The following is a 26,066-nucleotide window of genomic DNA, read 5'->3' on the forward strand; positions in this document are numbered from 1 at the left end:
TTCTGGTGGTTGATTCTATTTGTGGTGGGTTTAGATAGTAAACCTCTCAGATAAGAGTATGGATTTAAATAGAAAAAATTATTCAAATTAAGGAAAGATGGAGGTCAAATTAAGGGATGGAAATACTGCATGCAGACGGAGACTAAAATTACTATTTTCATCCGGGAAAATTGATACCTGTTTCTTGGAGTCCAAAATGTTTGGGCTCATTGTGGTTTATTCCCAAACCTAAACTCACTTCTCAATTCAATTGTCTAATTTGTCTTTTCCTATTCATGTACTCATTTTTATTGCTTTCTCTTTTCAATTTTTAACCGTCGGATCCAATGAATTCAATGATAAAAAATTTACAATGATTTGTGGGAGCTAAAATTACGTGTTACTAAATCGTGTATGTAGTGTTCAAATAGAAAAATATTGCAAAATATTTCTTTGTTAGGTTAAACCTCATCCCATTCTGTCATGTCTACGTACCAATAGCTCCTTAAGACCATCTTCATTTCTTGAGTTAAAACCTAAATTTTAGAAGCAGGTTTTCTGCTTCAACATTTTAAAAATATTTTAGTCCGAGATTATTAAATAATGAATTTAAAATAATTTTTTTTCTTAAAAGTAACTTAAAAAATAAAAAATAAAAATTTTATGAACCTTTTATCCTAAAAATATTTAGATTTTGATAAATATTGAAAAATCACTAAACCAACACTATGAAACTCGTGGAACACCATCCAAAAATATGAAACACATGAAATTTTTTTTTAATAATTATTTTCGCCATTAGATTTAAATTTAGATTATTCGATTTTTTTTTTTAACGGTTGGATTTAATCATATTTGATCTTAACCGTTGAGTCTAATGAATTTATAAATATAGAACAAAAAAAATACACATATATGATGGGCATCTCACTAACCTAAGGAGAATTCTAGCCTAAATTTGCTCTAAAAATGAGTTTTAAGTTAAAACTCATATTGACCCCAAGAGTTGGAACAAGTTGGGACGAGTTTAAAACCTAAAGTTTGAGTCTTACTGCAAGGGTTGAAATAGATCTAAGCCTTGCGTTTTGTTGACTGGCCGTCCCTCCGAACCCACCTGACTCTGAGTTGCACAACTCAACTCTCTAAATTTTTTGGATTTTGAATGATTTTCAATTGTTGGCATATGCTTCCTTGTAGACGTGTGTGTGTGTGTGTGTGTGTCGAGTACAACCTACATTTGCAGGTACTGAAACAAATCATAGAAACGATAATTCAAAGTACAACTTGTTCAAGCTAATTCAGACAATTACATAGTAAGCAACTCAAACACTTTAAAAAGAAAGCACATCTCAAAACTGTGTACATAGAAAGGATGGAGACCTGTCCTGGCCTGCGCTGCCATCGAAATCAATAAGACGATCTTCCATCACCTTCGGTGATCACATCTTTGAAGGCACCGCCGCTGGGGATCATAGGCAACACATGCTCTTGATGGGGTACTATTACATCCAACAAGTACGGACCAGGAGTGTCCAGCATTTTCTGAATTGCCTCCTTTAGATGTTCTTTCCTCGTCACCCGGGCAGCTGGTATCCCGCAAGCCTCTGCAAACTTCAGCATATTAGGGAATATCTCCGATTCATTTGACGGGTTCCCTAAGTAAGTGTGAGCCCGGTTTGCCTTATAGAACCGATCCTCCCACTGAACCACCATTCCCAAATGCTGATTATTCAACAGCATTATCTTCACTGGCAGATTCTCCACTCTTATGGTTGCCAATTCCTGGACATTCATCATGAAACTTCCATCACCATCAATGTCAACAACAATTTCATCTGGATTTGCAACCGCAGCCCCAATAGCAGCAGGCAATCCAAAACCCATGGCACCTAATCCCGCGGATGTCAACCACTGGCGAGGCCTCTTGTATTTGTAAAACTGAGCCGCCCACATTTGATGCTGCCCAACACCGGTGCTTATAATTGCATTCCCCTCAGTTAATTCGTCGAGAACCTGAATTGCATACTGTGGAGGAATGGCTTCCCCAAAAGTCTTAAAACTCAACGGATACTTCACTTTCTGCTCATTCAGCTCCTCCCTCCAAGCCGAGAAATCAAGTTTAAGCTTGCTTCCTTTGTTTTCCAATGTCCGGTTCATCCCTGCCAGTGCCAATTTCACATCCGCACAAACCGAGACATGAGGCTGCTTGTTCTTTCCAATCTCTGCAGAGTCAATGTCAATGTGGACAATCTTTGCTCGGCTAGCAAAAGCTTCGAGCTTGCCCGTGACACGATCATCGAACCTCACCCCAAAGGCAAGCAACAAGTCAGACTTATCCACAGAATAATTAGCGGACACAGTGCCGTGCATTCCAAGCATTTGGAGGGACAGTTCGTTGGAGCTCGGAAAGGCACCGAGACCCATCAAAGTACTGGCAACCGGGATCCCGGTAAGCTCCACAAAGCGCCTCAGCTCCTCGCTAGAGTTCAAACAGCCGCCGCCAACATACAAAACGGGCCTCTTGGACTCAGAGACCAACCTAACAATCTGGTCCAGGTGGGAGTTGGAGGGGGACTTGGGCAACCTAGACATGTAGCCAGGCAAACTCATGGGTTGGTTCCAATTGGGAACCACAAGCTGTTGCTGTATATCTTTCGGGATGTCTATCAAAACCGGCCCGGGCCGACCCGAGCTGGCCAAGAAAAATGCCTCGCTGACAATCCTTGGGATATCTTCTACATCAAGAACAAGATAATTGTGCTTGGTGATGGATCTCGTTACCTCTACAATCGGGGTCTCTTGAAATGCGTCGGTGCCGATCATGCGGCGGGGGACCTGTCCCGTGATTGCCACCAACGGCACGCTGTCGAGGAGCGCATCGGCGAGGCCACTGACCAAGTTGGTGGCGCCGGGGCCGGAGGTGGCGATGCAGACGCCGGGGAGGCCGGAGGCGCGCGCATATCCCTCGGCAGCAAAGATGCCGCCTTGCTCGTGGCGGGGGAGGACGTTGCGGATGACGGAGGAGCGGGTGAGGGCCTGGTGGATCTCCATGGAAGCTCCTCCAGGATAGGCGAATACATCGGTGACGCCTTGGCGTTCGAGGGCCTCCACGAGGACATCAGCGCCTTTTCTGGGCTCGTCAGGGGCATATCGGGAAGTGAAAGTTTGGGGGTCGGAGGAGGTAGTGGCGGTAGCGGCGGCGGCAGCGGTCGGCTTGGGTGTGGGTTTAGGTTTGAGGGAATTGGAGATGCGGAGAGGGCGGAAGGGACTGGATCTGTGAGGAATGGAAGAAAAGGGTAGGGTAAATCCGGAAATGGTATTTTGGGAAGAAGGCAAAGGAGGAGGAGAGGGTCTGGAGAAGGAGGAGGAAGGGGATGGAGAGATGGCCGCCATTTTTGACATGGTGAGGGAGATTGAATTGAGTTGAATAAAAAAGGTTGTCTTCCTTTCTTCCTTTATTGCAAGCCGCCCCGTTAGTGACTTATTCAAAGATTGGGTTTGTGCCTGTTTGATGGGCTTACAGGCCCATTCGTTGAGCTAGTTTTCCACTTGGCTATTTCTGTTGTTTCCTTGAGGCACTGAGAACCACAAATCGGAGGTAAAATGTCTGTTTTGTGTGGCCTCAAGTTCCTTCAAACTGTCTGCCAGATTTGCAGATTTGTTTGGGGTTCGGGATGGTAAATTCGATCCATAATAATTAACGAAGGAAAGTTATTAACACTTTAAAAATTTTATTCTACATTTTTTAAAAATGTATTTTTTTTCTTTCTAATTATAAAATGTTTAAAGTGCTAAATTAGATTTTTATAGTGCCAATAATAATTCTCTTACTAAACCTCAAAATTAACTGAAACACTCTTCATAAGCACATTATGCTTCATATTATGCCCTTGCTTAATTTGTGTTATTATAGATCAACCATGTTTTTTCGGTTTAGCGTTTGCTGCTTTAGATCAACTCCAATCTTTGTACCCTCAAAATCTCAATTGAATGTACTCTCCTAAATTCCATCAAAATTCATATATTTATAAATTCATTACAATCCCTCAAAATTTTAATTGAATACTCCTCTCAATCTTCCCTATGCGTATCCAATTCTCGCAAATGAACCTTTCTTTCTGATTTGTTGTGTTAATTGCTCATATGCTGTGACGCAATTCTCTGTTAAGCAAATAGAACCCATATAATATAAAGCTGCAAGTTTATTATTTTTTTTCCAGTAATATAATTGTTTTCTTTTCAATCTGGTAGCTTGGTGAAGTGGGTATTCTCCTAAAATTTACTGTAATATTTAAAATTTTAGTTGTTGTTAGGATTCTGGATGAGTTTTGGTGGGTTGTGATTTATTTGAATCAATTAGATGGCTTTTTGAGCAATGATGGATTAAATTGGTTTTTTCTGGTTTTTGTGTTTAGTGTATCTTTCTTGAGTTTGAAGTTGTATTCTTTCTAAGCAAGGATGGAGCTAGTATAGGCCTAGGGGGCGGGTTGCTCCACCTAGTGTAGCGGTCCTCTGCAAAATGTTTGTATGGTTTTGCGTTCCAACTAACCCTAACTAAACTATAAATAAAAAAAAATAGGTAGACAACTAAAATAAGTCTAGCTTTTTGCATCCCCAATGTCCCCCACGTGATGTGACGTAGAACTTTTAGCGTAGGAATTTGAAGCACAACTTGATAGGGGCAAGGTGAAGATGAATAGGCCATGATTTAAATGGCATTCAATATGTATAATTAATCATGCGAATTACAAGTAGAATAAATAGGCAATGTAAGCGTTGCCTTAAGGATCAACTTTTGTATTCCTGAGTAATCAATATAGTCTTTTGAGAATTCTCTCATTTTGCTGGTGGACTCCAATTGAATCATTAAGGGTGAAGGTGAGGATCCTCTGTATATCTTCTTGCTGCATCATGATGACAATTAAACAAACAATTAATTTTACTTAAAGGGGTTATGCATTTTGGGCAAGACAGAGGGAAGGAGTGGCGGGTTTTTGGAGAGGGTGAAGTTAACGAAGTGAAAATCTTGGAGGGGGTTAAAAAAAAGGACTGATGAACTAGCTGTCCGTGACTATCTAGCCTTCAACGTTCAATGTAAAAGCTCCGTTTTCAACATAGATCAGCGTCTGCTTGTCCGAACTTGCGCGGTGGAGTCACTGACAGAGGAGATAAGAGGACTCAAACAGGAAATAAGGAGTTGCATAGACTTGTGGCAAGTTACTCAACATCCATGAGAAGGAAGCTTGACCAATTGCAGGGATTCGAAAGTCGGATTCAGAATGATCACCAAAGGTTTGTGGCAATATTCCGAAGGCAACTGGTACCTACCTCTTCTGGAGCCACGAATGGAGCTGGTGGTGAGGCATAACCGCCGCAGTTTGTTGTTTGATGATGCCATCATTCATTCAAACCTCTGGCTCTGTCCCTATTTCTCGGCCATCAATCCCAGCACAGCAGATAACATCATAGCACCCCGTTATCCTATTTGGCAGTTAGATTGGTTGGATGATGCTCTCAGAGGACAAATTGTCAACTAGATGGGCAAGTATCCTTGCCTACCTCTTTTGCAATGTCTTCTTTGTGGTGTGTTTCTGATCTTGTTCCTTAATTCATCCTTCCCTCATGGTTATATGTATTTGTTGTTGGTTGGTTTTAGTAGTTGCTATCCTTATTCCCTAAGTAATTCATGGTTGAGTATTCAAGTACTCATGTTATCTTGCTTATCTTACACAGTTTAGTTGCGTTTGAAATTGAAGTGAATTTAGTTGATATTTATGTTCATAGTTCTTCTTTAAAATACATGTTTTGGAGAATAGATGTGTGTCGCAATTAGAACTATAAGAGTGGTGTGTTTCTGAAGTTTTACCACATTATATATATATGTACATGTATATGTATATGTATATAATATTATATATCACCAATATTGAGAGGGATTCCTCATTTGATTATATATCACGAAAGACATCTGCTGATACAAGTAGGCTTTTTGTAAAGCATGTGTAGTTAGTTTTCTTTTAATGGTTCTAATACAAACAGAGTTCCAACTACTTTTTTGTAAAGCATTTGTACTGGTTATTTTTATAAAGCAATCGTACATTGTTTTAACAGACATTGCGACTTGGCATTCATGTCGTGTTTCCTGTGTTCGTGTCGTTTTTGTGTTATACCCGATATCTTAACGGATCGTGTCGTGTAATGACACACCCCGTCCCGAAGGAGGGCATGCTGGCCGTCACGTGAGAGTGACGTAACCATTTACACAGTTCGGAAGCTTTAAAATATACAACTTCTAAAATGAAACACCCGAAGGTGAGTCCTTATTTGGTCCATTCTGTCAGAACACCGTTGAATTTCCTCGTAGTCACCACACCTTTGCAATTCTTGAACCTGGAGGGGCGCAAAACAAAGTTGAGTGGGTCAGCAAAACAATTCTTTTCCAAATCCAAACACTTCTCAAAACTTTGTAACCCCTCGCCGTAAAACAAGTATAATTTCCCAGAAAATAAACATATATACGTATGTACAAATATGTCAAACATGCTCCAAAATATGCCATTCATGCTTGAGAATATGCCATTCATGCTTGAGAATATGCCACATTAGAATCTCATAATAAATGTAAGTGCTCAAGCATAACTCATAACAATAACATATAATCTGGCAGCCGGGAGTCACCTAACGTGACCTGTACGGCTGCAGATAGAGCTCAAATCTCAACTCAATATCTGAATCTGCACACAAGTCGGAACCACCTAACGTGGTCTGTACGACAGGCTGGGTGTAATATATATATGTATGCTCTAGTGCTACGATCACGTGAAGCTGTGCGATAAATCGCGGGTCACCTACAAGTCGGAACCACCTAATGTGGTCTGTACGACAGGCTTGCACCTAACTTGGATCCAAGGCGAGCATGCGGTGCTGGTGAACATACACGTGAAGGCTGTGCCCTGGCCTCGGGCGGGAGCACTAACACCGGGGGTGCAGATTATGAGCTCTCTAAACATCTCAAACTACTACTGCATACAAACATGAATACCACTTACCTGGCACTTACCTGTGCGTCCACAGCACCAAATACACATATATAAATGTATGCCACTACTAATGCATGTGATGATAGTATTTCAAAGGTAGCTTACCTGGGCCTCCTCAGCACCATGCAACAGTATGCATAATTATGGTAATGCACATATTAAAATATGATGCATATATGACAGGATAATTAATTCGTATTTCTTTTAAAATACGTTTATGGGAAATATGTCAAGCATACGTATATATATATATATATATACTGAAAAATAACTGCCCACTCATTGATCACATCGACGTCTCGTAGGTCCCTGAACCTCTGTATAATTTTCACCTATACAAAAAGTAACCAAATTGACGTTATTTAACGCACATACACCAAACATTCGTCCATAACTTTCTCATACGTTGCTCAATTTGGGTGTATGAATATACCACGGTGATCTACACGACGTCCGATCACGACGTCACGAACGCGTGACAATTTTCAGAACTCAATTTGGAGATCTCACGCGCCCCCACGCGCACTGTTCACGCGCTGCCCACGCGCGCGTCTTCTTCCTCGCGTCGCCGGACTGGTTTCGCCGGCGGTGGGTGTTTTGCCGGAATTTCTGGGTAAACTTTAAAGTGTCATAACTTCTTCATTTCTTAACCATTTTCGACGTACAATATATCAAAATGAAGGTATTGACGAGACGAACACATCCATACCTATCTCGATCCCTGACTCGCCGTGGTTTCGCCGGAAAACCCCTCGAAAGTTCCGGCCAACTTTGAACCAAGCTTTCCCGACGTCCAAATTTGTCCAACGAAGCACTCCGAGCTTCCTTAGGACCTCACCAAGCTTCCTACAAGCTTCAAAATCCCAAAAACACGCTATTTTAAGTTTGCATGAACAGTACCTAAATCGGATTACTTCGAATCGACATGAAAACGAAGGATTTCTCACCTGAAAATGGTATGGTTGCACTCGTACGAGCTTCACGAGTTCGATGGTGTCCTTAGTTCCTTCGATCCATCAAGGTTTGGGTGATTTGGGTGTCGTCCGTACGTTTTCAGAAGGAAGAAGAAGAAAAGGGAGCTCGGGAGAGAAAGAGAGAGAAGTGACAGAAAAGAGACAGAGAGAGAGGAAAAGAGGAAGGGAATCCCGGGAGAGAAAGAGAGTGTATGAGTGTGTGTGGTCTTACAACACCACACAACACAAAACTACATGTAAAGTAACGAACTAGGGGTAAAATTGTAATTTCAAATGTACGTTTCGATATTTCCGGGACGGGATGTCACATGTAACATCCGTTAAAATAAACTGGTAAAATGACCCGACCCGTTACTTGTTAAGGAAAATACATTTTAAACCAATAAATAATCAAATGAAAAACATAATACTAAATAAGTATATACATACTATATTATCACATTCAAAACATAAAAACACATTTGTCTTTCAAGTATTACATATTTACATACCCAAAATAAGAGCATAATAAATAAATAAATAAAACATTAGAATATTACAAAATATCAAATGTTCAAAAGATTTGCAAAATTAAGAGAGTTATGTTTCAAAGTTTGGAACCTTGCACATTTTCTTACAATCAAACTCTTCAATTTTCATCAATCACCTTGGGAAATGGTATTGGAATTTTGGCTTGATATATTATCTTCAAGAGTTATTTTGATGATATTTTCAGTGAGGCTTTCTACATTAGCACTCTCTTCTCATTTATCTTATGGCTATTATTTATGTAAAGTCTTTAATAGTTTTTTTAATTAATGTAGAAGTGTGAAAAATATAGAAAAAATATATAAACGCTCGTAATGACAAGCTTTACAACCTTCGTGAAGGACTTAACTTTGAAATGTGCCACTATAATTGTATAAACCATAGATCAAAATTTAACCATCAATTGTTGTTTATATTTATACTTCATTTTTCTCACAATTTTTTTTTTTTTTTTTCAGATTTTGTTTTTTGAAAACATGATCTATTAGAGGATATAGGAAGATGAATGGTTCGGATCGTTGATATTATGTTCAGAGTTTTACCATTAGTGAAAATATTGCTTGGTGTTTATAAAGTCTCTACAAACTGTATAACATCGATTCATATTTCAATTAACCGTAAATATCGGGACATGATATCAAAGATCCGAACCATTCATCTTCCTACATCCCCCAGAAGATCATGTTTTCAAAAAAGAAAATTTTAAAAAGGAAATTCAATATAAAGAATAAAGCCTAAACGACAATCGACGGTTAAATACAAATTTAAGGTTTATGGATTATAGTGTCGGATTTCGAAGTTGACCCCTTCACGAAAGTTGTAAAGCTTATCACTACGAGTGATTGTATATATATTTTTTTTTTACATTTCTTACACTTCTACAATAATTATTATTAATTTTATTACTTTTACACTCAAATAAAAAAATTATTCATGACAATTAGGAGGGTTTTAAAAATCTAAACGATAATGTAAGTGTAACCATCGTCTACTCGTGGAGGAATGATGAATCACAAGTGTTAATATATTCTTTCACATTTTTCATACTTGTAGGGATGTCTTATTGCCTATACTAATACAATACTAGTTGATTTTAATTTTGGACAACAACATGTTAAGTAAAATTTATCCTATTAATGATAATAAGAAACTCTCATAATAAAAATAAATAAATGAATAAAACTTAATTTTTTTAACTTATATAGAATAATAATACAAAAAAATATATTTAATATAAAATATACCAATATATACAATATAGCTATTGTATTTTATAATAATTTTTTTAGTAATTAAACTTTAAAATTAAAATTTATTTTTTTAACGGGTCAAAACGGGTTACTCATGTGTTACCCGTGTGTATACCCGTTAAGAGCCCATTATTAACGGGTCACCCGATAATGATCCGAATAACTATCGTGTTGACTTGAAACCCGTTATTTTCGTGTCGTTTTCTTGTCATGTCATCGTATCGTGTAAGAAACTGCCGGGTCTAGACATTGGGCCATGCTTGTCCAGTACACGTTTGATGTTGAAAATTAGTCTACCTTTCTGGCTGGAGGGTTCTGCAAAAGCAGTAGAGGTGCTATTTCTTCGTGTATATATCTAATTAACATTGGTATATGTGATACTCTTATGTTTGATCTTGCTATGTATTTCGACATACTTTACTAGTTTTGACATTGTTGGTTCCTTAAGGATTATTGGTATAATTTGAGTCTGTTGTCCGTAATTATATCTTAAGCATTATTTTATGCCGAGTATAATTGGATGTATATCTGTACTTCTTTCATTTAGTTTTGAAATGCAGCCATCTATTATTCAGTTACTTAGAAACTTAGATTGCCGTCTAGGTGATATGCAGACCTTTCCTTCCTCATTAGGTGGGGAATACGCAGACTTGTGGAGTTTATCCAATGTATGTAAACTTGTGTGAGTTTTGTTGGAGGGTAAAGGAACTATCAGGATCATGAATGTTGGTGTTGGGCCAATGTGCTGCTATATCTATTGTATTCTAGTTGATGTTTTAGATTCTCAAATGCCTTTGCACTAACCCATGATTTCGAATAAACCTTTATTCTCCGAGCTTCCAGAATTCCCAGATTTTCCAGAACTCCCTTGCCTTCGTAGTTCTACCTTGCACTTCACCCTCGACTTTCTCTCAATCCCTACCCAGAAATCAAACTATGGCCCCCAAAACTCGTCCTGCATGTGAGTCTGGTAAGGGCATCTTCATTATGCGCCATCGTCTCAACGACCTTCATCGCCTTTGGGCAGGCCTAAATTCCTCACTTTTCTTCGAGGAAGGAGGTGTCCATTCTTTGGGACAGGCCTGGACTGCCCAAGTCCCAATTGTTATGGAGAACAACATGCCATTTGCTGCCTGGTTCACCCTAAATCCTGACTCAGCCGAGGCTGGCATCTAGGCCTCCAAGTGGTCCACTCATCTAAGGGGATTTCCATTGATGAAAGATGAAGCTTGGTCACAGTGGGTGGACGAGCTTGAGCCCATTTGGAAGCAAAAATGGATGGCCAATGGGATCTACGAGCTTATTATGCTTTCTAAGGTCATTGTCATTGCCAAGCCCAAGCTTCTAACCACAACTTTTATTTTTTGGAACAATGGGACCAATACATTTGATTCCCATGTCCCCTACTATCTTGGATATGGCCCAAGTCTTTGGGCTCAGGCTCTCGGGCTGGTGAGTGGATATCACCCATGACTGGTCTTCTCTTTCTTGTTTAACTACTGAAGGCTCAGGCACTTCGGACTCCATTATTCGACTGGAGTATACTCCCTCGACCTTCAAGAGTTATGAGACGTCCTTCACGAGTTTTATCTCCTTTGTAAAAAGTACCTTTAGCCTGCCTTCTGCCATTGCAAATAGGGACCACGAGCATATGTATTTCCTTCCGTATTGGCTTAACAAGCACGTTTTCCCCAAAAAATCCAAAGGAGTGAAGTTGGAGTGGATCCCGCTGGTAGAGGCCCTTCATTCTTTTGACAATGTGGCCATGAGGCATTTTCTCTTTGCACACCTCTTTCATCTTCTGTATGAGATGATATGAGGTGAACTCTTCGAGAGTAACCTCAATGGGCCAACTTGGATGGTTCAGTTGTGGCTCCAATGGTACTTCCCCGAGTTTCAGGCGCCTAACTTGGAGTTCCCCGAAGGAGTAGATTCAACATGCATTTTGGCCGATGCATCTCCTACCAACCACTCAACATTTGCTTGCCTGTATTTCTTCAGAGTTTGTCTAACTCGGGCAGACTTGGAGTGAAATGCCTTTTGCTGAAAAAGTATCCTTGGTTTTCAGACCAGATATTCCAAGACGCATTTGGGGATGATGCCAGTCCACTATGTAAGGAGAAGTTCGTGAGCTATATCCAGTAACGAGACTTGGCATGAGGAGTGTGGAATGATCGCTCGGGCTACGAGCACGGGCTGAAGTCTACTACCGTAATTTCTGTGGTAGGCAGCTAGGCTTCAGGCAAGCCATACCAGTGTCATTCTTTGATTCGATGCACTGCGGAACCTCTTATCGCCTCCACTCCCTCGCTGACGTGTCTAAACATGAAATTACCAATTTGTCCTCAATGTTTCGTAAAATTTTAACTGTAGCTTCGATCTTGTGCCTACATGTTTGTATAATCAAGTACTTTGAGAATACGGTAAAATAAAAGCTCGTACACTTCATCATTCTAAAATTTATAAAATCGAAAAATTAGGGACGGGTTGTCACATTCAGTACAAACACAGAGCTTGCATTGAGTACAAGTGTACAAAAATGTGCAAAGATGTGGCACAAGAGATTTGATCACTTAAACTTCAGGAGTCTCAAGCTATTACACAGGGAATGGTATTAGGGCTGCCTGAAATCCAAGATAGTGATGATGTGTGCTAATGGTGTGTATTTGGGAAGCATCACAAGGAGTCATTTCCTAAGGAAACTACTTGGAGAGCACAAAAACCACTAGAGTTGGTGCATTCTGATGTTTATGGACCTATTCAAGAAGTTTAGAGCTATGCTTGAACTGCAATGTGGTTATTCACTAAAGAAACAGAGATCTGATAGGGGTGGAGAATTCACTTCCACTGAGTTTAATGCATTTTGTGAATCACATGGCATGGAAAGACAACTCACTATGTCCTATACTCCACAGCAAAATAGAGTGGCAGAAAGGAAGAATAAGACAACAGTGGAGATGGCTAAAAGTATGCTGCATGAGAAGGGGCTACCCTACAAGTTATGGGGAGAGGTAGTCAACATTGCAGTTTACCTATTAAGTAGATGCCCTACAAGTGCATTAGGCAATGTTACACCATTTGAAGCCTATAATGGAAGAAAACCTGAGATTGAACATCTCAAGGTATTTGGTGTTGTGTGCTATTCACTAATACCTAGAAATTTGAGACACAAGTTGGAAGCATCAAGTGCAAAAGGAATCTTTATTGGATATGGATCTTGTGAGAAGGGATACATAATTCACAATCCAACCACAATGAAGGTGACTGTGTCCAGAGATGTGCTATTTGATGAGAATGAGAAATGGAACTAGGTAGAAAACAAAGTGAAAGAAATATGTGTTTCTCTAATCTCACCCGAGTATAAAAAGACAGATGAAATTGAAGATGAAGCTAAAAGCTCTATCAGGTCAACATCTTCCATTTCTTGTGAAAGATTAAGTGCTAAGAGTGCAGGTGTGCAAATGCATTCTATGGATACACAAGCTTTCGATTTAACTCCCTTGAAATGGAGAAATGTGAATGAAGTGTATGAACACTACAATCTGTGCATTGTTAAACCTGAGTGTTTTGATGATGCGGCACAAGATGAAGCTTGAAAAGTTGCAATGCAAGAAGAGATCAACATGATTGAAAAGAATAAGACCTAGAATTTGGTGAATATACCACTTGATAAGCCAATAATTAGGGTGAAGTGGGTATACAAGACTAAGATGAACCTAGATGGATCTGTGCAGAAAAACAAAGCAAGATTAGTGGCAAAAAGGTATGCACAAAAACCTGGTGTGGATTACAATGAGACATTTGCACCTATTGCAAGGCTAGATACCATAAGAACACTGATTGCTCTTACTGCAAATAATAATTGGCAATTGTTTCAATTAGATGTTAAGTCTGCATTCTTGAATGGAGTACTTCAAGAAGAGGTGTATGCGGATCAGCCAAAGGGTTTTATTGTCAAATGAGAAGAAGACAAGGTGTACAAGTTACACAAAGCACTCTATAAGCTGAAACAAGCACCAAGGGCTTGGTATGGGGAAACTGATTCCTACTTTGAAGAATGTGGATTCAAGAAGAGTGACAGTAAAGCAACCTTGTACACAAAAGGGAAAGAGGGTGCATGAATACTCATTGTGGATACAAATTTCTTCCTCCTTATTCTTGGACAAAATTGCACCTACAAAACACATGATTTCTTCTTCCAAAAGCCTCATGCGCCCACAATGATTTTTTTTGGGGGGGGGGGGGGGGGCGGCTTTGGCCGAAGAACCTCCAATGCCAAAGTTAGAATTTTGAGGGAAAAGTGTTTGAAGAATCTTTTGAGTGTTTAGCAAGAGTGAAAACTTAGCTCTTTAAAGAAAATGAGGTAGAATATATAAGGCATGGCTGGTTCCCTTGGGAGAGAAGGTAACGGGCCTCTTGTGTGTTTTTTGGGTGTAATTGGTAGTTTAATTGGTCATTAATAGATTAATTAGGTAATAAATCCATTAATTAGCCAATTAACATAATTTGAAAAGGAATGTTTTGGGGGTTACCTTGTGGAGAAGATGGATGAAATAGGTTTTGAATAAATACCTATTTTGGGCACTTTTGACTTGGTTGAGGGATGCTTGCCTACTGCTCGTGCGTAGGAATCCCGGTATGCCTCGAGGGTAATTTTGTCTTTTTCACCCAAAAATTCATGTGTCACCTCTTGATTATTTTTGGCTCCACACTCATTGTCTCAATTTATGTGGATGATATAATCTACACTGGAAGTAATGTTGAGTTGATGGAGTAATTCAAAGCTAACATGATGAATAAGTATGAGATGACAAATTTGGGCTTGTTGCATCACTTTCTGGGAATGAGAGTTATGCAAACTGAAACTAGCATCTTCATTCATCAGAAGTATGCTACCTCTTTACTCAAAAAGTTTAGGTTGCAGGATTGTAAACCTGTTAGTATTCCACTTGTTCTAAGTGACAAGTTAAGGAAAGATGATGATAGCGGAGCTGCAGATAAAGCACAGTTCAGAAAAGTAGTTGGGAGTTTGTTCTATCTTACTACAACTAGGCCAGACATTATGTATGCTTCTTGTTTACTAGCAAGATTCATGCAGTGTCCAAGTAATAAGCATTATGGAACTGCTAAGAGGGTGCTGAGGTACATACAAGGTACCTTGGATTATGGCTTGGAGTACAAGGAAGGTCAAGAAGCAATGATGTTTGGATTATGTGACAATGATTGGAGTGGATCTGAAAATGATATAAGGAGCACTTTAGGGTATGCATTCACCTTTGGAAGTGGAGTATTCTCTTGGTCCTCAGTAAAGCAACATTGTGATTCATTATCCACAGCTGAGGCAAAGTACATTAGTGCAGCAGAAGCCACTACACAAGCAACCTGGTTAAGATTTGTGTTGGAGGATTTTGGTGAAACACAAACCATTGCAACCCCACTAAACTGTGATAACACTTCTACTATTGCAATCACCAAGAATCCTATCTTTCACTAGAAGACTAAACACATGAACATGAGATATCATTTTATCAAGGAGGCTTTGCAGAATGAGATCATTGACTTGGTGTATTGCCCAACCAAAGAACAAATAGCAGATATATTCACAAAGGCTCTTGCCAAAGATCAATTCTGTTATCTCAGAGATCTGAGAGTGATATTAGTTCACAATTTAGGGGGAGTGTTAGTGAGTAAATTAGTGAACTGATATGAAGAAGGTTGCAAGCTTTGATTGGTGTAATGCTTCAGCTCATAGGCTGAGCTTATGTGTTTAAAATTTAATGTGTTAGTCAAGTCTCATAGGACTTGATATGTGACAAGTGTTCTAATCTCAATGTAGGATAGAATGAATGGCTGAGATTGAATTTTGAGTTGTATCTCTCTCTCTCCTCTCCCAACGGTTATATTAGTTGTTTTGTATGAGCTCATATGCTCAGAGTGTGCCCCAAAATATATGGAAGAATTTGCAGAGGTATATTCTCTGTGATTTTTTTATCGGAATTTGCTTCTTCTTCTTTCTCAAGAAGCCTGAGTGTTCTTCCCTAATCACCATCAACATTGTGTTTAATCTAATTCACTAACATGCATTCCCCAATGAATACCGGCAGGACATGATCGCCGGCTTTTAGATCTGTCACCCCTTCACCAACACTCTCCACAATCCTAAAAGTATTAACCAGCAATCCACATAAATTTTAATTCACGATCAATGATTCAGTTGCATATCATTTGCCTATATGTTCTATTAATTCAGTAACAAGATGATAGAAATGTACATACCCTCCAGCCTCATGACCATAAATTCTAGGAAATAAAGGGTTTTATCCCTGCAATATTGAAAATCCATTTTAGATTAGGTGTTGTAAATATGTGAATCTTGAATCAATAAAATGAAATATAATTAAGAGTTAGAAGAAAAAAAAAAGAGCTATCGACCATTTTTCAAATCCAAATTACTGAAATGATCAGTTTTTGTTATATTGTCGATATTTGATTTTGATCAGATCAATAATTGAAATTCAAAAGCAATTATTCTGACAAATTTCTCAAAACAATGTCATACCTTGGCTTCCCAGAAGTAGACATCAGTGTGACACAAAGAGGTAAAAATGATCTTCAAGCGAACTTCATTTGTTTGTGGTGGTGCCACCTCAACTTCTTCAACCCCCAGTGGCTTCCCTGCTTCCCAAGCTACTGCAGCCACAGAAACCAGAAATAATAATAGAATTAATAAACCAAAAATTAATTAAGAAATTTACTTAATAAACAATATCAGAAACAAAAAGGAAATTTACCTCTGCAGCGTATGACCTGACCTGACCAGCAGTATCATACATTCTTGCTTTGAATCCAATAAAAAACTTGATGAAACTGAAACTCTTAAAGCTCTTTGTAACAACGGTTTGAAGTGTTTTATTTTTTTTGTGTGGTCAGAAATAAAGTCAACTTGTGTGGATATTTTCGTATGGATAAGTGCAAGTGGAGACCGAGGCAAAACCCAAACCAATCTTTGATTTCAATTGATAGGAGTTTAGTCCCTGGTTCTACATGCTGCAGCTTGCTACTAGGTACTGTTGGCCTCCAATTAATTCATTTTCTTTTCTGGCCTTTTTTTGAGAATTTGTGGGTTTTGTTTGTGCGAAATTTATAAACGGCCCTTCTATAAGATGGTTTTTTTTTTTTTTTTAAATAAAAAAAAAGTAGGACAATTTATTAATATTTAAAAACAATAACTTAAGTTAAAACACACTTTAGGATTGATTGGTTGTAATTCAGTTTAGGTTTTTTAGCTAAAATGGTTATGAGATTTGTATAACTTCTCACTTTGGTCTTTGAGATTTGAGATAAATATAAGTGGTTCCTAAATTTGTCCACTATCAATCATTTTGGTCATTCCGTGAAAAATTATGTTAAATAAAAACCAAAATGATAAAAATACCCTCACTTTAATAAACAATGATCCAAAATGATTTGACAAAAATTTAAGGGTATTTTTGTTCTTTCCATGAAGCACAGACAGTTGGAGGGAAATGAGAACCACAAATTGGAGGTAAAATGTCTGTTTTGTGTGGCCTCAAGTTCCTTCATACTGTCTGCCAGATTTGCACATTTGCTTACGGTTAGGGATGGTAATGGTATAGCCTCCGTAGCCTCCGTCAAAACTGTAGGGATTCAGAAGAGGGATGCATATTGAATCTATACTAAAACCCAAAACCAACTGAAACATTGTTTATAAGCACAGTGTGCTTCATGCTTTGTCCTTTGCTTAATTTGTGTTATTACAGGTCAACTATGTCTTTTTGGTTTAGTATGCGTGTTGTTTCTTTAGACCAACTTCAATCTTTGGACCCAACCCAAATACTTAGGTCCACTGAAAGACAAAATTTAACTTTATGAATAGTAGATGTCACCCAACCATCCAGACCTAAGTTGCACGAACTAAAATGTATTAATTGTTGTGGAGTGGTTTTAACTTAATTATTTCTTTGGTAAGGATTGTTATTATAACTTTAAGTTATGTTATCTTGGTTTAATTTTACGAATGTTTTAACCAACCAAACTTCAATACACACACCAACCAAACTTTAAAACACATTCTAACCAAACTTCAACATCTACCGGTCGAAACTACCTAACAATCACCAAACAACAATAAAATTTCATTCCTCCCTTTCCCTATATAAGGAAAATTTAAACACAAATCACAAAACATATTATCTTTCATATCTATTCAGAGTGATACGTTTTCTCATTTCAACGGCTTCAAGACGTAGTTTGGTGATAAAACTGTTGCAACAACCTCAATGTTGGCTGATCAAGCTAACAGACCGATATATCAGGGTTCGGACATTGGTCATAATCCACAAACTGAAGTTACAATTTTATATTCACTTATATTCTTTATTTATTGATATGTATGTTCATAGAAACTGTCCAACAGAAGCAAACAGATTCATATTGATTACATGCACATCAAACTTAGAGAAAACAAAGAAAACCGAAAGACGAAATCGAAAATTTAGGATTTAAGAACACAGAACATCAAAAGATGAAGCTTTTTCAGTTTTCATTCCTCCATGTGTATTAGGCAACGAAGACCTTCCCCTTTAAGCATGTACTCAAAAGCCTTGTTGATTTCTGAGAAGGGGACTTCGTGGGTGATGAATTTTTCTAGCTCCAGTTCCTGCAACATTAATTTAATTATTGAGTGTTCACTTAAAACATTAATTTAATTTCTAGTGTTCACTTAAAACATTAATTTAATTATCAAGTGTTCACTTAAAATTTGGGAAAAAGATGGAAACAAAGCATGAATCGAAATTAGCCTTTTACCTTGTTCATGTACTTCTCCACAACAGAGGGAATGTCCGTTCGAGGCTTGTAGTTTCCGTAGAATGTACCCTTGAGAGTCCTCTCGGTCAGAAAGTTAACTGGATGTGTCTTGAAGACGGCTTCTTTGTGTGGTACTCCCACAAGAACAGCAACACCCCAACCCTAAAATTAATAGCAGTTTAATTATGTGTTTACTTGTTAATAATAAGATCACGCTGAAATTTGAAAAAGAGAATTTAGAAAATGGAGGCAGAGAAGAAGCTATAGCATTACATCATGGACACATTCAAATGCAGATATCATGGCTTCGACACTTCCTGTACATTCAATGCTTCTGTCCACTCCTCCATTTGTCAGCTCAGCAATCACCTCTTGAACTGGTTTTTTGTGCTCTTTTGGGTTCACGAATTCTGTCACACCAAACTTTTTTGCTGCAAACAACCAAGTTCAAACGAGAGAGGTCTTGAGAATATTTGTCAATGCAAAAAAATGATAAATGAGACATTATAGAATTGTGTATTTTACCTTCTTCAAATTTGCTCGAATTCAAATCAACACCGATAATTCTTGAAGCACCAGACAACCTGGCTCCTTCGGCAGCCTAAAAACAGAAGGATCGACTTAGACAAGCATGTTTCATCATACATATACAAGTGAGCAAGCAAGTGAAAGTGATTAAGAGACTTACTGCAAGGCCTACAGCTCCCAATCCGAAAACAGCCACGGTTGATCCCTTTTTCGGTTTTGCAACATTTAGAGTAGCTCCGAGACCTAAACAACACACATTCAAAAAATAGATAAGAAAATGATGTCAGTTACACAACTTGTATCTGTTTGAACAATTTGGCTCTATGCTAATAAACAATTTACCTGTGGAGATTCCACAACTGAGGAGACAGACTTTGTCTAGAGGCGCCGAGGGATTGATCTTGGCAACGCAGCCAACATGAACAACAGTGTACTCACTGAAGGTGGATGTGCCAACAAAGTGGTAGATAGGCTTGCCTTTGATTGAAAATCTTGATTTTCCATCACCGAGCATCACTCCCCTGTCAGTGTTTATCCTGAGGAGGTCACACATGTTGCTCTCTTCTGATTTGCAGTGAGCGCAGTCCTTGCATTCCCCCATGAATACCGGTAGGACATGGTCGCCGGCTTTCAGATCCGTCACGCCCTCACCAACACTCTCCACAATCCTAAAAGTATTAACCAGCAATCCGCATAAATTTTAATTCACGATCAATGATTCAGTTGCACATCATTTGCCTATATGTTCTATTAATTTAGTAACAAGATGATAGAAATGTACATACCCTCCTGCCTCATGACCATAAATTCTAGGAAATAAAGGGTTTTGTCCCTGCAATATAGAAAATCCATTTTAGATTAGGTGTTGTAAATATGTGAATCTTGAATCAATAAAATGAAATATGCTTAAGAGTTAGGAAAAAAAAAGAGCAGTGGACCATTTTTCAAATCCAATTTACTGAAATGATTAGTTTTTATTATTTTGCCGATATTTGATTTTGATTAGTTCAATAACTGAAATTCAGAAACAATTATTCTGACAAATTTCTCAAAACAATATCATACCTTGGCTTCCCAGAAGTAGACATCAGTGTGGCACAAAGACGTAAAAAGGATCTTCAAGCGAACTTCATTTGCTTGCGGTGGTGCCACCTCAACTTCTTCAACCACCAGTGGCTTCCCTGCTTCCCAAGCTACAGCAGCTACAGAAACCAGAAATAATAATAGAATTAAGGATAAATTAGAATTAGATATCTTATTTTAGATTTTTTTTTTAAATTAAATATCTGTTACTTTTCAACTTTTGATTAAAGTGCTTTTATTTTTAATTAAACTTTATATTCCAGGTATATTCTTAATTTAAGTATTTTATAAATTCTTTTAAATCCATTTCTATTTAAAAAAAAATGCACTCAATAATATTCATTAATTTATTGTTATTTTTATGGAATCTCATCCCTTCCTCAATTTAAGGACTCAATTATATCTACTAGGGTTTAAGATTAATTGGATGAAATATAGTTTTCCAATTTCCAACTCAACATTTTATATAGATTATAAAAAAACAAGAGTCGTTTATAATTAAAATTGAGATGTAGTTTTTTGGGTTACACAACTTACACATAACGTATCATAAGTTTTGTACGTACCAAAATAAGGATAATACAACGTACTAATAACTTGGTACGTACTAAATAAAAAATTGCATAACGTACCAAAAGCAATATTTTATAACATACCAAAATACTAATACGTACCCAGATTAAATTTATATAACGTACCAATAACGCACCAGATGATTGGTACGTTATATTTAATATTTCTGTTTGGTACGTTATATTTAATATATGTGCATGTTATATTTCATAATTGTATGTTAATACGATGTTTATGTGTTTTTAGAATTTAAAACAACAAATTATTTGAATAAGAAAAATTCATTTTGAACGAATTATGATAAGATAAGATAAGATGTTTGTGGTGATTTTAAAATATTTGTGATATTATTTTCTGAACTAGTTGGTTAATTAAATACAATAAAATCATAATTTTTAATTAAAAATTAGTAGAAGAATGTTTGATCAAAAGTTTAAAAGTTATAGATGTTTGATTAAAAAAATTCAAATTTGAGGCATCCATATCAAAATGCCCTTAGAATTAATAAACCAAAAATTAATGAAGGAATTTATTAATAAACAATCTCAGAAACAAAAAGGAAATTTACCTCTGCAGCGTATGACCTGACCAGCAATATCACACATTCTTGCTTTGAATCCAATAAAAACTTGATGAAACTGAAACTCTTCAAGCTCTTTATTACAACAGTTTGAAGTTTTTAATTTTTTTGGGTGGTGAGAAATAAAAGTCAACTTGTGCGGATATTTCCATATGGATAAGTGCAAGTGGAGACCGGGAGAAACCAAAACCATTCCTTGATTTCAATTGATAGGAGTTTAGTCCCTGGTTCTACATGCTGCAGCTTGCTACTAGGTACTGTTGGCCGATATTTGGTATCAACTATTTAGACACAAATACCTTCAAATTTAACAATCAAACAAATTAAAGGCTTTTTAGCCAAAATGATTTTTGACATTGACATAACTCCTTAATCTAGTCCTTAATAATTAATGATAGCCAATAGTAGTGTTCTTGAATTTGTCTATCGTGAATCATTTTAGTCTTTCTTTAAATTTGTCAATCGTGATCATTTTAGTTTTTTCGTGAAAAATATGTTAATTGATCTGTTAGTGTGATGATATGGCACCACGTGAGTCTCACAAATACAATCATATAACGACATGTGAATCAACTTTAAAAACTATTTTTATATTTAAAACTAAAAATGATATTAGTAAGAAAAAAGGTGTTGAAGGCATGATTGAAATTCTGCTGCTCTACTTGCAATAACCGCGGCGCCGCTCAATGTCGGTGATAAGAGGGTCAAAGGGGATAGGGTTATGGCGGTGGAGTAGTGTAGAAGCGAAGGTGAAGTTGGACTGGAACTTGAGGCGACAGTAGGTACAAAACATTTAATTTATTTAATTGTTAAATTTGAGGGTATTTGTGTCTATTTAAGTGAAATTTTAGATATATTTGAAAGTTTATATAAAAAGTGACATTTTTGAAATTTAGTGTTAATTTTTTGCTATATTTGATAAATAGAAACCTTGTTTTAGGAAATCAATTATCTTTTACCATTCTTCTCATTAAAGGACGAACATAACTTCTAAATTCACGTGTGTCCTTTTAATGAAGAGTAACCAAAGTTAGGATTTGGACCTTAATTGCTAACAGAGATGACCATAGAAGTTTGCTTAATAATTTTTTGGCCTAAGAGTATTTATGCCTACATCGAGCTCTAAAATTTGTATTCCCTTCACTAAAGTTCGTATGTCCTTTAATCTTCTTAAATTTATTCGATTTGACAATCAAAAATTAAAAATATGTGTGAAAAGTAAAATGTGATATGTAAATAGCACTACGCCACCACCTTTTTTTATCAAGAAATTTATCCTAAAGGGAGTTATAAAAAAAAATCCGCAGTACTGTTCACTGTAACGAAAAACCACATTTTTAAACTAAAAAAATTAAATCTAATACTATTCACCCTACTTTTTATTTTTTCTTTATCGTTAGGATATAACCAGTTTTTGTCTCCTGCGCATGGATTGCGCGATCAGTTTTTTAAATGAATCTCGTTCTTTCATACTTTTCGAATGAAAAGGAGTAGCTGCGATGAAGTTTCAGAAAAATAGTTGCTTGGCATCCTGTACAGAGAACCCACGTAAACGACGTCACTTGACATCCTGTATCCCTCGGTCTCTTCGTCCCACGCCAGCGGCGCCATATCACCGGAGAACGGTGAGATACATAAAAATCCCATCGATTTCTCACCGGGATCTGAGAATCTAGCAGAGTTACGTTCTCTGCGTGTGATTGTTCCATTCTTCTTCTTCATCATCCTTTCTGTCGAGAAATTTTTCCAGATGACGGGTACAGTTGCTGAGCTGGAGTACCACCTATTAACATCTGACGCCTAAGATGACTTATGACACTTATCATTTATTTTTTAAAATACAATTCAAATTAATTAAATAAAGAACCCAAATTCATCTTTTTCTTGATAAATAAAAGAAGAACCCAGATTCCTCCAATCATCTTCTGTTACGGCCCATTCCAACCTTTTCCATCATCTCTTCGTGTTTTGTTTTTCTTTCTGAGATAAAACTTATGATTTTGTTGGTTAGAAAATGCAGCGGGTCGTGAAGCCCGGGACTCTGCAAATGCAGCAGGTCGTGAAGCTTGGGACTCTCTGGCTGCTGAAAATTGCAGCTTTCATGGGTTGAAGTTTGTGGGTTGCAGAAGCTTGAGAAGTGGGTGAAGGTTCAGAGACTCCAACATCGCCATCTTCATAGCCTCCATCGCCTAATCAACGACAAGATCTTGTCGTCCATCAACTTCCCCACCCTCCTCACCAGCCTAAAACGGACAGCACCGGAACGCCTTGCCCTTCACCGCCTTCATCTTGCTCGCCTGCTCTCTGTCAAGTCCTCGGTCGAGTTGTCCACCATGCGCAACACCAGCAAGGGCTTGAACCCGGCAAAGAAAAAAGATTTTGTATGTTTAGGAGTTGGGCGAATCTGCAATCTACCAAGAAAGAAGATGAACAGATTGAGAAATTAAAACTTTTTTTTCTTTTTTCCACAAATGAAATGTTTTATTAATGAACTTATCTCGAACAAAACAAAAACGCAGGCATGAAACTTTAATAGAAAACAGATTTGCCACCTGTCAGACATTTATTGAATGGGTACTCCAGCTGTCTCATCTGCCGGGTACTCTGAAAAATATCTCCTTTCTGTCCGTGCTCCCAGATAGCAGATAATCCAATAGCTTGATTCTCTTGTGCCTGTTATTGACACCTGGCCATGAAGAACGCAAGCAGACCGTTTAGCAAAATCCTCAAATCATACACTTTTCTTTTTCCTTTTGGTTGCTTCACTCTTGGCTGCGCCTATTTTTCTGAAAATTCATCATAACCGCTCGTTTTAATTTATATTAAAAAAAAAAAAAAAAAAACTGAAAGGCCGATATTCATTTGAAAAAACCATGCGCATGGGGTCATGCTCAGGAGAGAAACACATACAAGTGAAGCCAAGTTGGAGCTGGCTAGCATAATAATTAAGCATTTTTCGGGAAAATTCTTCCATGATACGATTCACCTAATTTAATTGGATTTTTTTTTTCTCTTGGAGTTTTGTGAATCCAGATCATGCTACGAGCATTGGAGAATAATATCCCTTTTTATTGGTTGTTCAATTTCTTTTGATATTTCCAGCCAAACCCGGGATTGTGGTCCAATATCACTAATCCTCCTGATTTTTGATAGATTCTTTAGTGTAATCGATACACAGAATAGTACACCACGTGTCATTATATAAATGGTGGGATATGTATGTTAAAAAGTTAATAATTTAAAAAATTAAATTTCTTATCACTTATTTTAAAACACGTGATGTACTTCTTGTGTTCCCGTCACAATAAAAAATTTCTTCTTAGTCAGTAACTATGTTTCAAAGTTATTTTATTAATAAAGAATGATGACAAATGCCACCAGTCCTCTTGTATTAATGGTAATTTTATCTTTATATCTTCTCTTTTGATTAAGAAAGATTACGAGAGAACCAAAAGAAGAAATATGAGTGTTTAGAATATTGAAACATGTATGTGGAAAAAAAAAAAATAATACTTTATAAATTAATTTGAGCTTCAAAGCAAAACTGTCACAACCCGTCCCGGAATTTTAATTCCGAGGACGTGAAGTTATGAAAATGCCCTTAAACGGGACTAAGGGGCGTAAAATACGTTGTAACTTGATGATTTGGGGATTGGGTAGGATCCCACCTCCCTCAAATCTCTCCCTCATTCTCGTACCTTGTCTCTCTCTCTCTCCTCCCTCACAAATCTCTCATTCTCTGTCAGTTCTCTCTCTCTCCTTCGAACTCACACAGACCACCCACAAACCACCCTAAAACTATACCAACAAAGGATCTAAGACCACCATCGTACTCCTGAAGACCACACGAACACGATGGTACCAATTTCAGGTGAGTTTCACTTCGGAAAACATGGATTTCAATTTCACTGTGCATGTGTACTGTTCATGCAAGATTAATCTAGTTAGTTTTTGGACTTTTGAAGCTTGTAGATGTGTTAGTGAGGTCCCAAGGAGCCTCGGAGTACTTCGTTGGAGAAGTTTGGACGTCGGGATCATCGTGGTCAAAGTTGGCCGGAGCTTTCGAGGGGTTTTCCGGCGAAACCACGGCGAGTCAGGGGTCGAGATAGGTATGGATGTGTTCGTCTCGTCAATACCTTCATTTTGATATATTGTACGTCGAAAATGGTTAAGAAATGAAGAAGTTATGACACTTTGAAGTTTACCCAGAAATTCCGGCAAAACACCCACCGCCGGCGAAACCAGTCCGGCGACGCGAGGAAGAAGACGCGCGAGTGGGCAGCGCGTGAACAGGGCGCGTGGGGGCGCGTGAAAACTCCAAATTGAGTTCTGAAAATTGTCACGCGTTCGTAACGTCGTGTAGATCACCGTGGTATATTCATACACCCAAATTGAGCAACGTATGAGAAAGTTATGGACGAATGTTTGGTGTATGTGCGTTAAATAACGTTAAGTTGGTTACTGTTTGTATAGGTGAAAATTATACAGAAGAAGAATGTAACCAATCTAGGAGAGGCTCAGGGACCTATGAGACGTCGATGTGATCAGTGAGTGGGCAGTTACTTTTCAGTATATATATATACGTATGCTTGACGTATTTCCCAGAAAACGTATTTTAAAAGAAATACGAATTTAATATTCTGTCATATATGCATCATATTTTAATATGTGCATTATCATAATTATGCATACTGTTGCATGG

At 37.7% G+C, this 26,066-nt stretch overlaps 2 protein-coding genes and 2 long non-coding RNA genes across 5 annotated transcripts; 1 reads left to right on the forward strand and 3 right to left on the reverse strand.

Annotated features, from left to right (window-relative positions):
- Positions 1 to 1,215: 1,215 nt before the first annotated feature.
- Positions 1,216 to 16,903, reverse strand: LOC137728840 (acetolactate synthase 1, chloroplastic-like). Of its 2 annotated transcripts, none has more exons than XM_088677823.1 (4): positions 16,563 to 16,903; positions 16,331 to 16,461; positions 16,048 to 16,094; positions 1,216 to 3,620 (listed from the first exon to the last, which is right to left on the reverse strand). In XM_088677823.1, the coding sequence occupies exon 4, from the start codon at positions 3,379 to 3,381 to the stop codon at positions 1,387 to 1,389; it is 1,995 nt and encodes a 664-aa protein (XP_088533949.1). In that variant the 5' UTR covers positions 3,382 to 3,620; positions 16,048 to 16,094; positions 16,331 to 16,461; positions 16,563 to 16,903; the 3' UTR covers positions 1,216 to 1,386. The 2 variants fall into 2 exon arrangements, 1 of the variants encoding a protein (XP_088533949.1); XR_015952314.1 differs by lacking the exon at positions 1,216 to 3,620 and adding an exon at positions 14,086 to 15,930.
- A 1,238-nt stretch (positions 16,904 to 18,141) lies between these two features.
- LOC137729167 (alcohol dehydrogenase) lies at positions 18,142 to 21,642 on the reverse strand. The gene is made up of 9 exons (XM_068468015.2): positions 21,353 to 21,642; positions 20,194 to 20,330; positions 19,914 to 19,960; positions 19,471 to 19,796; positions 19,289 to 19,371; positions 19,126 to 19,201; positions 18,874 to 19,031; positions 18,601 to 18,762; positions 18,142 to 18,451 (listed from the first exon to the last, which is right to left on the reverse strand). Exons 1-9 carry the CDS (start codon positions 21,555 to 21,557, stop codon positions 18,335 to 18,337), a joined length of 1,311 nt encoding a protein of 436 aa, XP_068324116.2. The 5' UTR covers positions 21,558 to 21,642; the 3' UTR covers positions 18,142 to 18,334.
- Positions 21,643 to 22,866: 1,224 nt separating this feature from the next.
- Positions 22,867 to 23,975, reverse strand: LOC148693316 (uncharacterized). Its single transcript, XR_015952134.1, has 2 exons — positions 23,310 to 23,975; positions 22,867 to 23,147 (listed from the first exon to the last, which is right to left on the reverse strand). It is a non-coding gene; the product is annotated as an uncharacterized LOC148693316 (long non-coding RNA).
- A 1,051-nt stretch (positions 23,976 to 25,026) lies between these two features.
- LOC148693317 (uncharacterized) lies at positions 25,027 to 25,707 on the forward strand. The gene is made up of 3 exons (XR_015952166.1): positions 25,027 to 25,235; positions 25,330 to 25,473; positions 25,574 to 25,707. It is a non-coding gene; the product is annotated as an uncharacterized LOC148693317 (long non-coding RNA).
- The last annotated feature ends 359 nt before the right edge of the window (positions 25,708 to 26,066 follow it).

The sequence above is a fragment of the Pyrus communis genome, chromosome 10 (genome assembly GCF_041283825.1).
Source record: "Pyrus communis isolate YQ-2024b chromosome 10, ASM4128382v1, whole genome shotgun sequence".
Taxonomy (NCBI): domain Eukaryota; kingdom Viridiplantae; phylum Streptophyta; class Magnoliopsida; order Rosales; family Rosaceae; genus Pyrus; species Pyrus communis.

Coding starts and splice junctions, on each gene's coding strand:
- LOC137729167 (XM_068468015.2), bottom strand. CDS start 21,557: ATGGTTTTGGTTTCTCCCGGTCTCCACTTGCACTTATCCATATGGAAA. Junction 19,961..20,193: donor TCTACTTCTGGGAAGCCAAG/GTATGATATTGT, acceptor TCTATATTGCAG/GGACAAAACCCTTTATTTCC. Junction 19,797..19,913: donor TATGGTCATGAGGCAGGAGG/GTATGTACATTT, acceptor TAATACTTTTAG/GATTGTGGAGAGTGTTGGTG.
- LOC137728840 (XM_088677823.1), bottom strand. CDS start 3,381: ATGTCAAAAATGGCGGCCATCTCTCCATCCCCTTCCTCCTCCTTCTCC.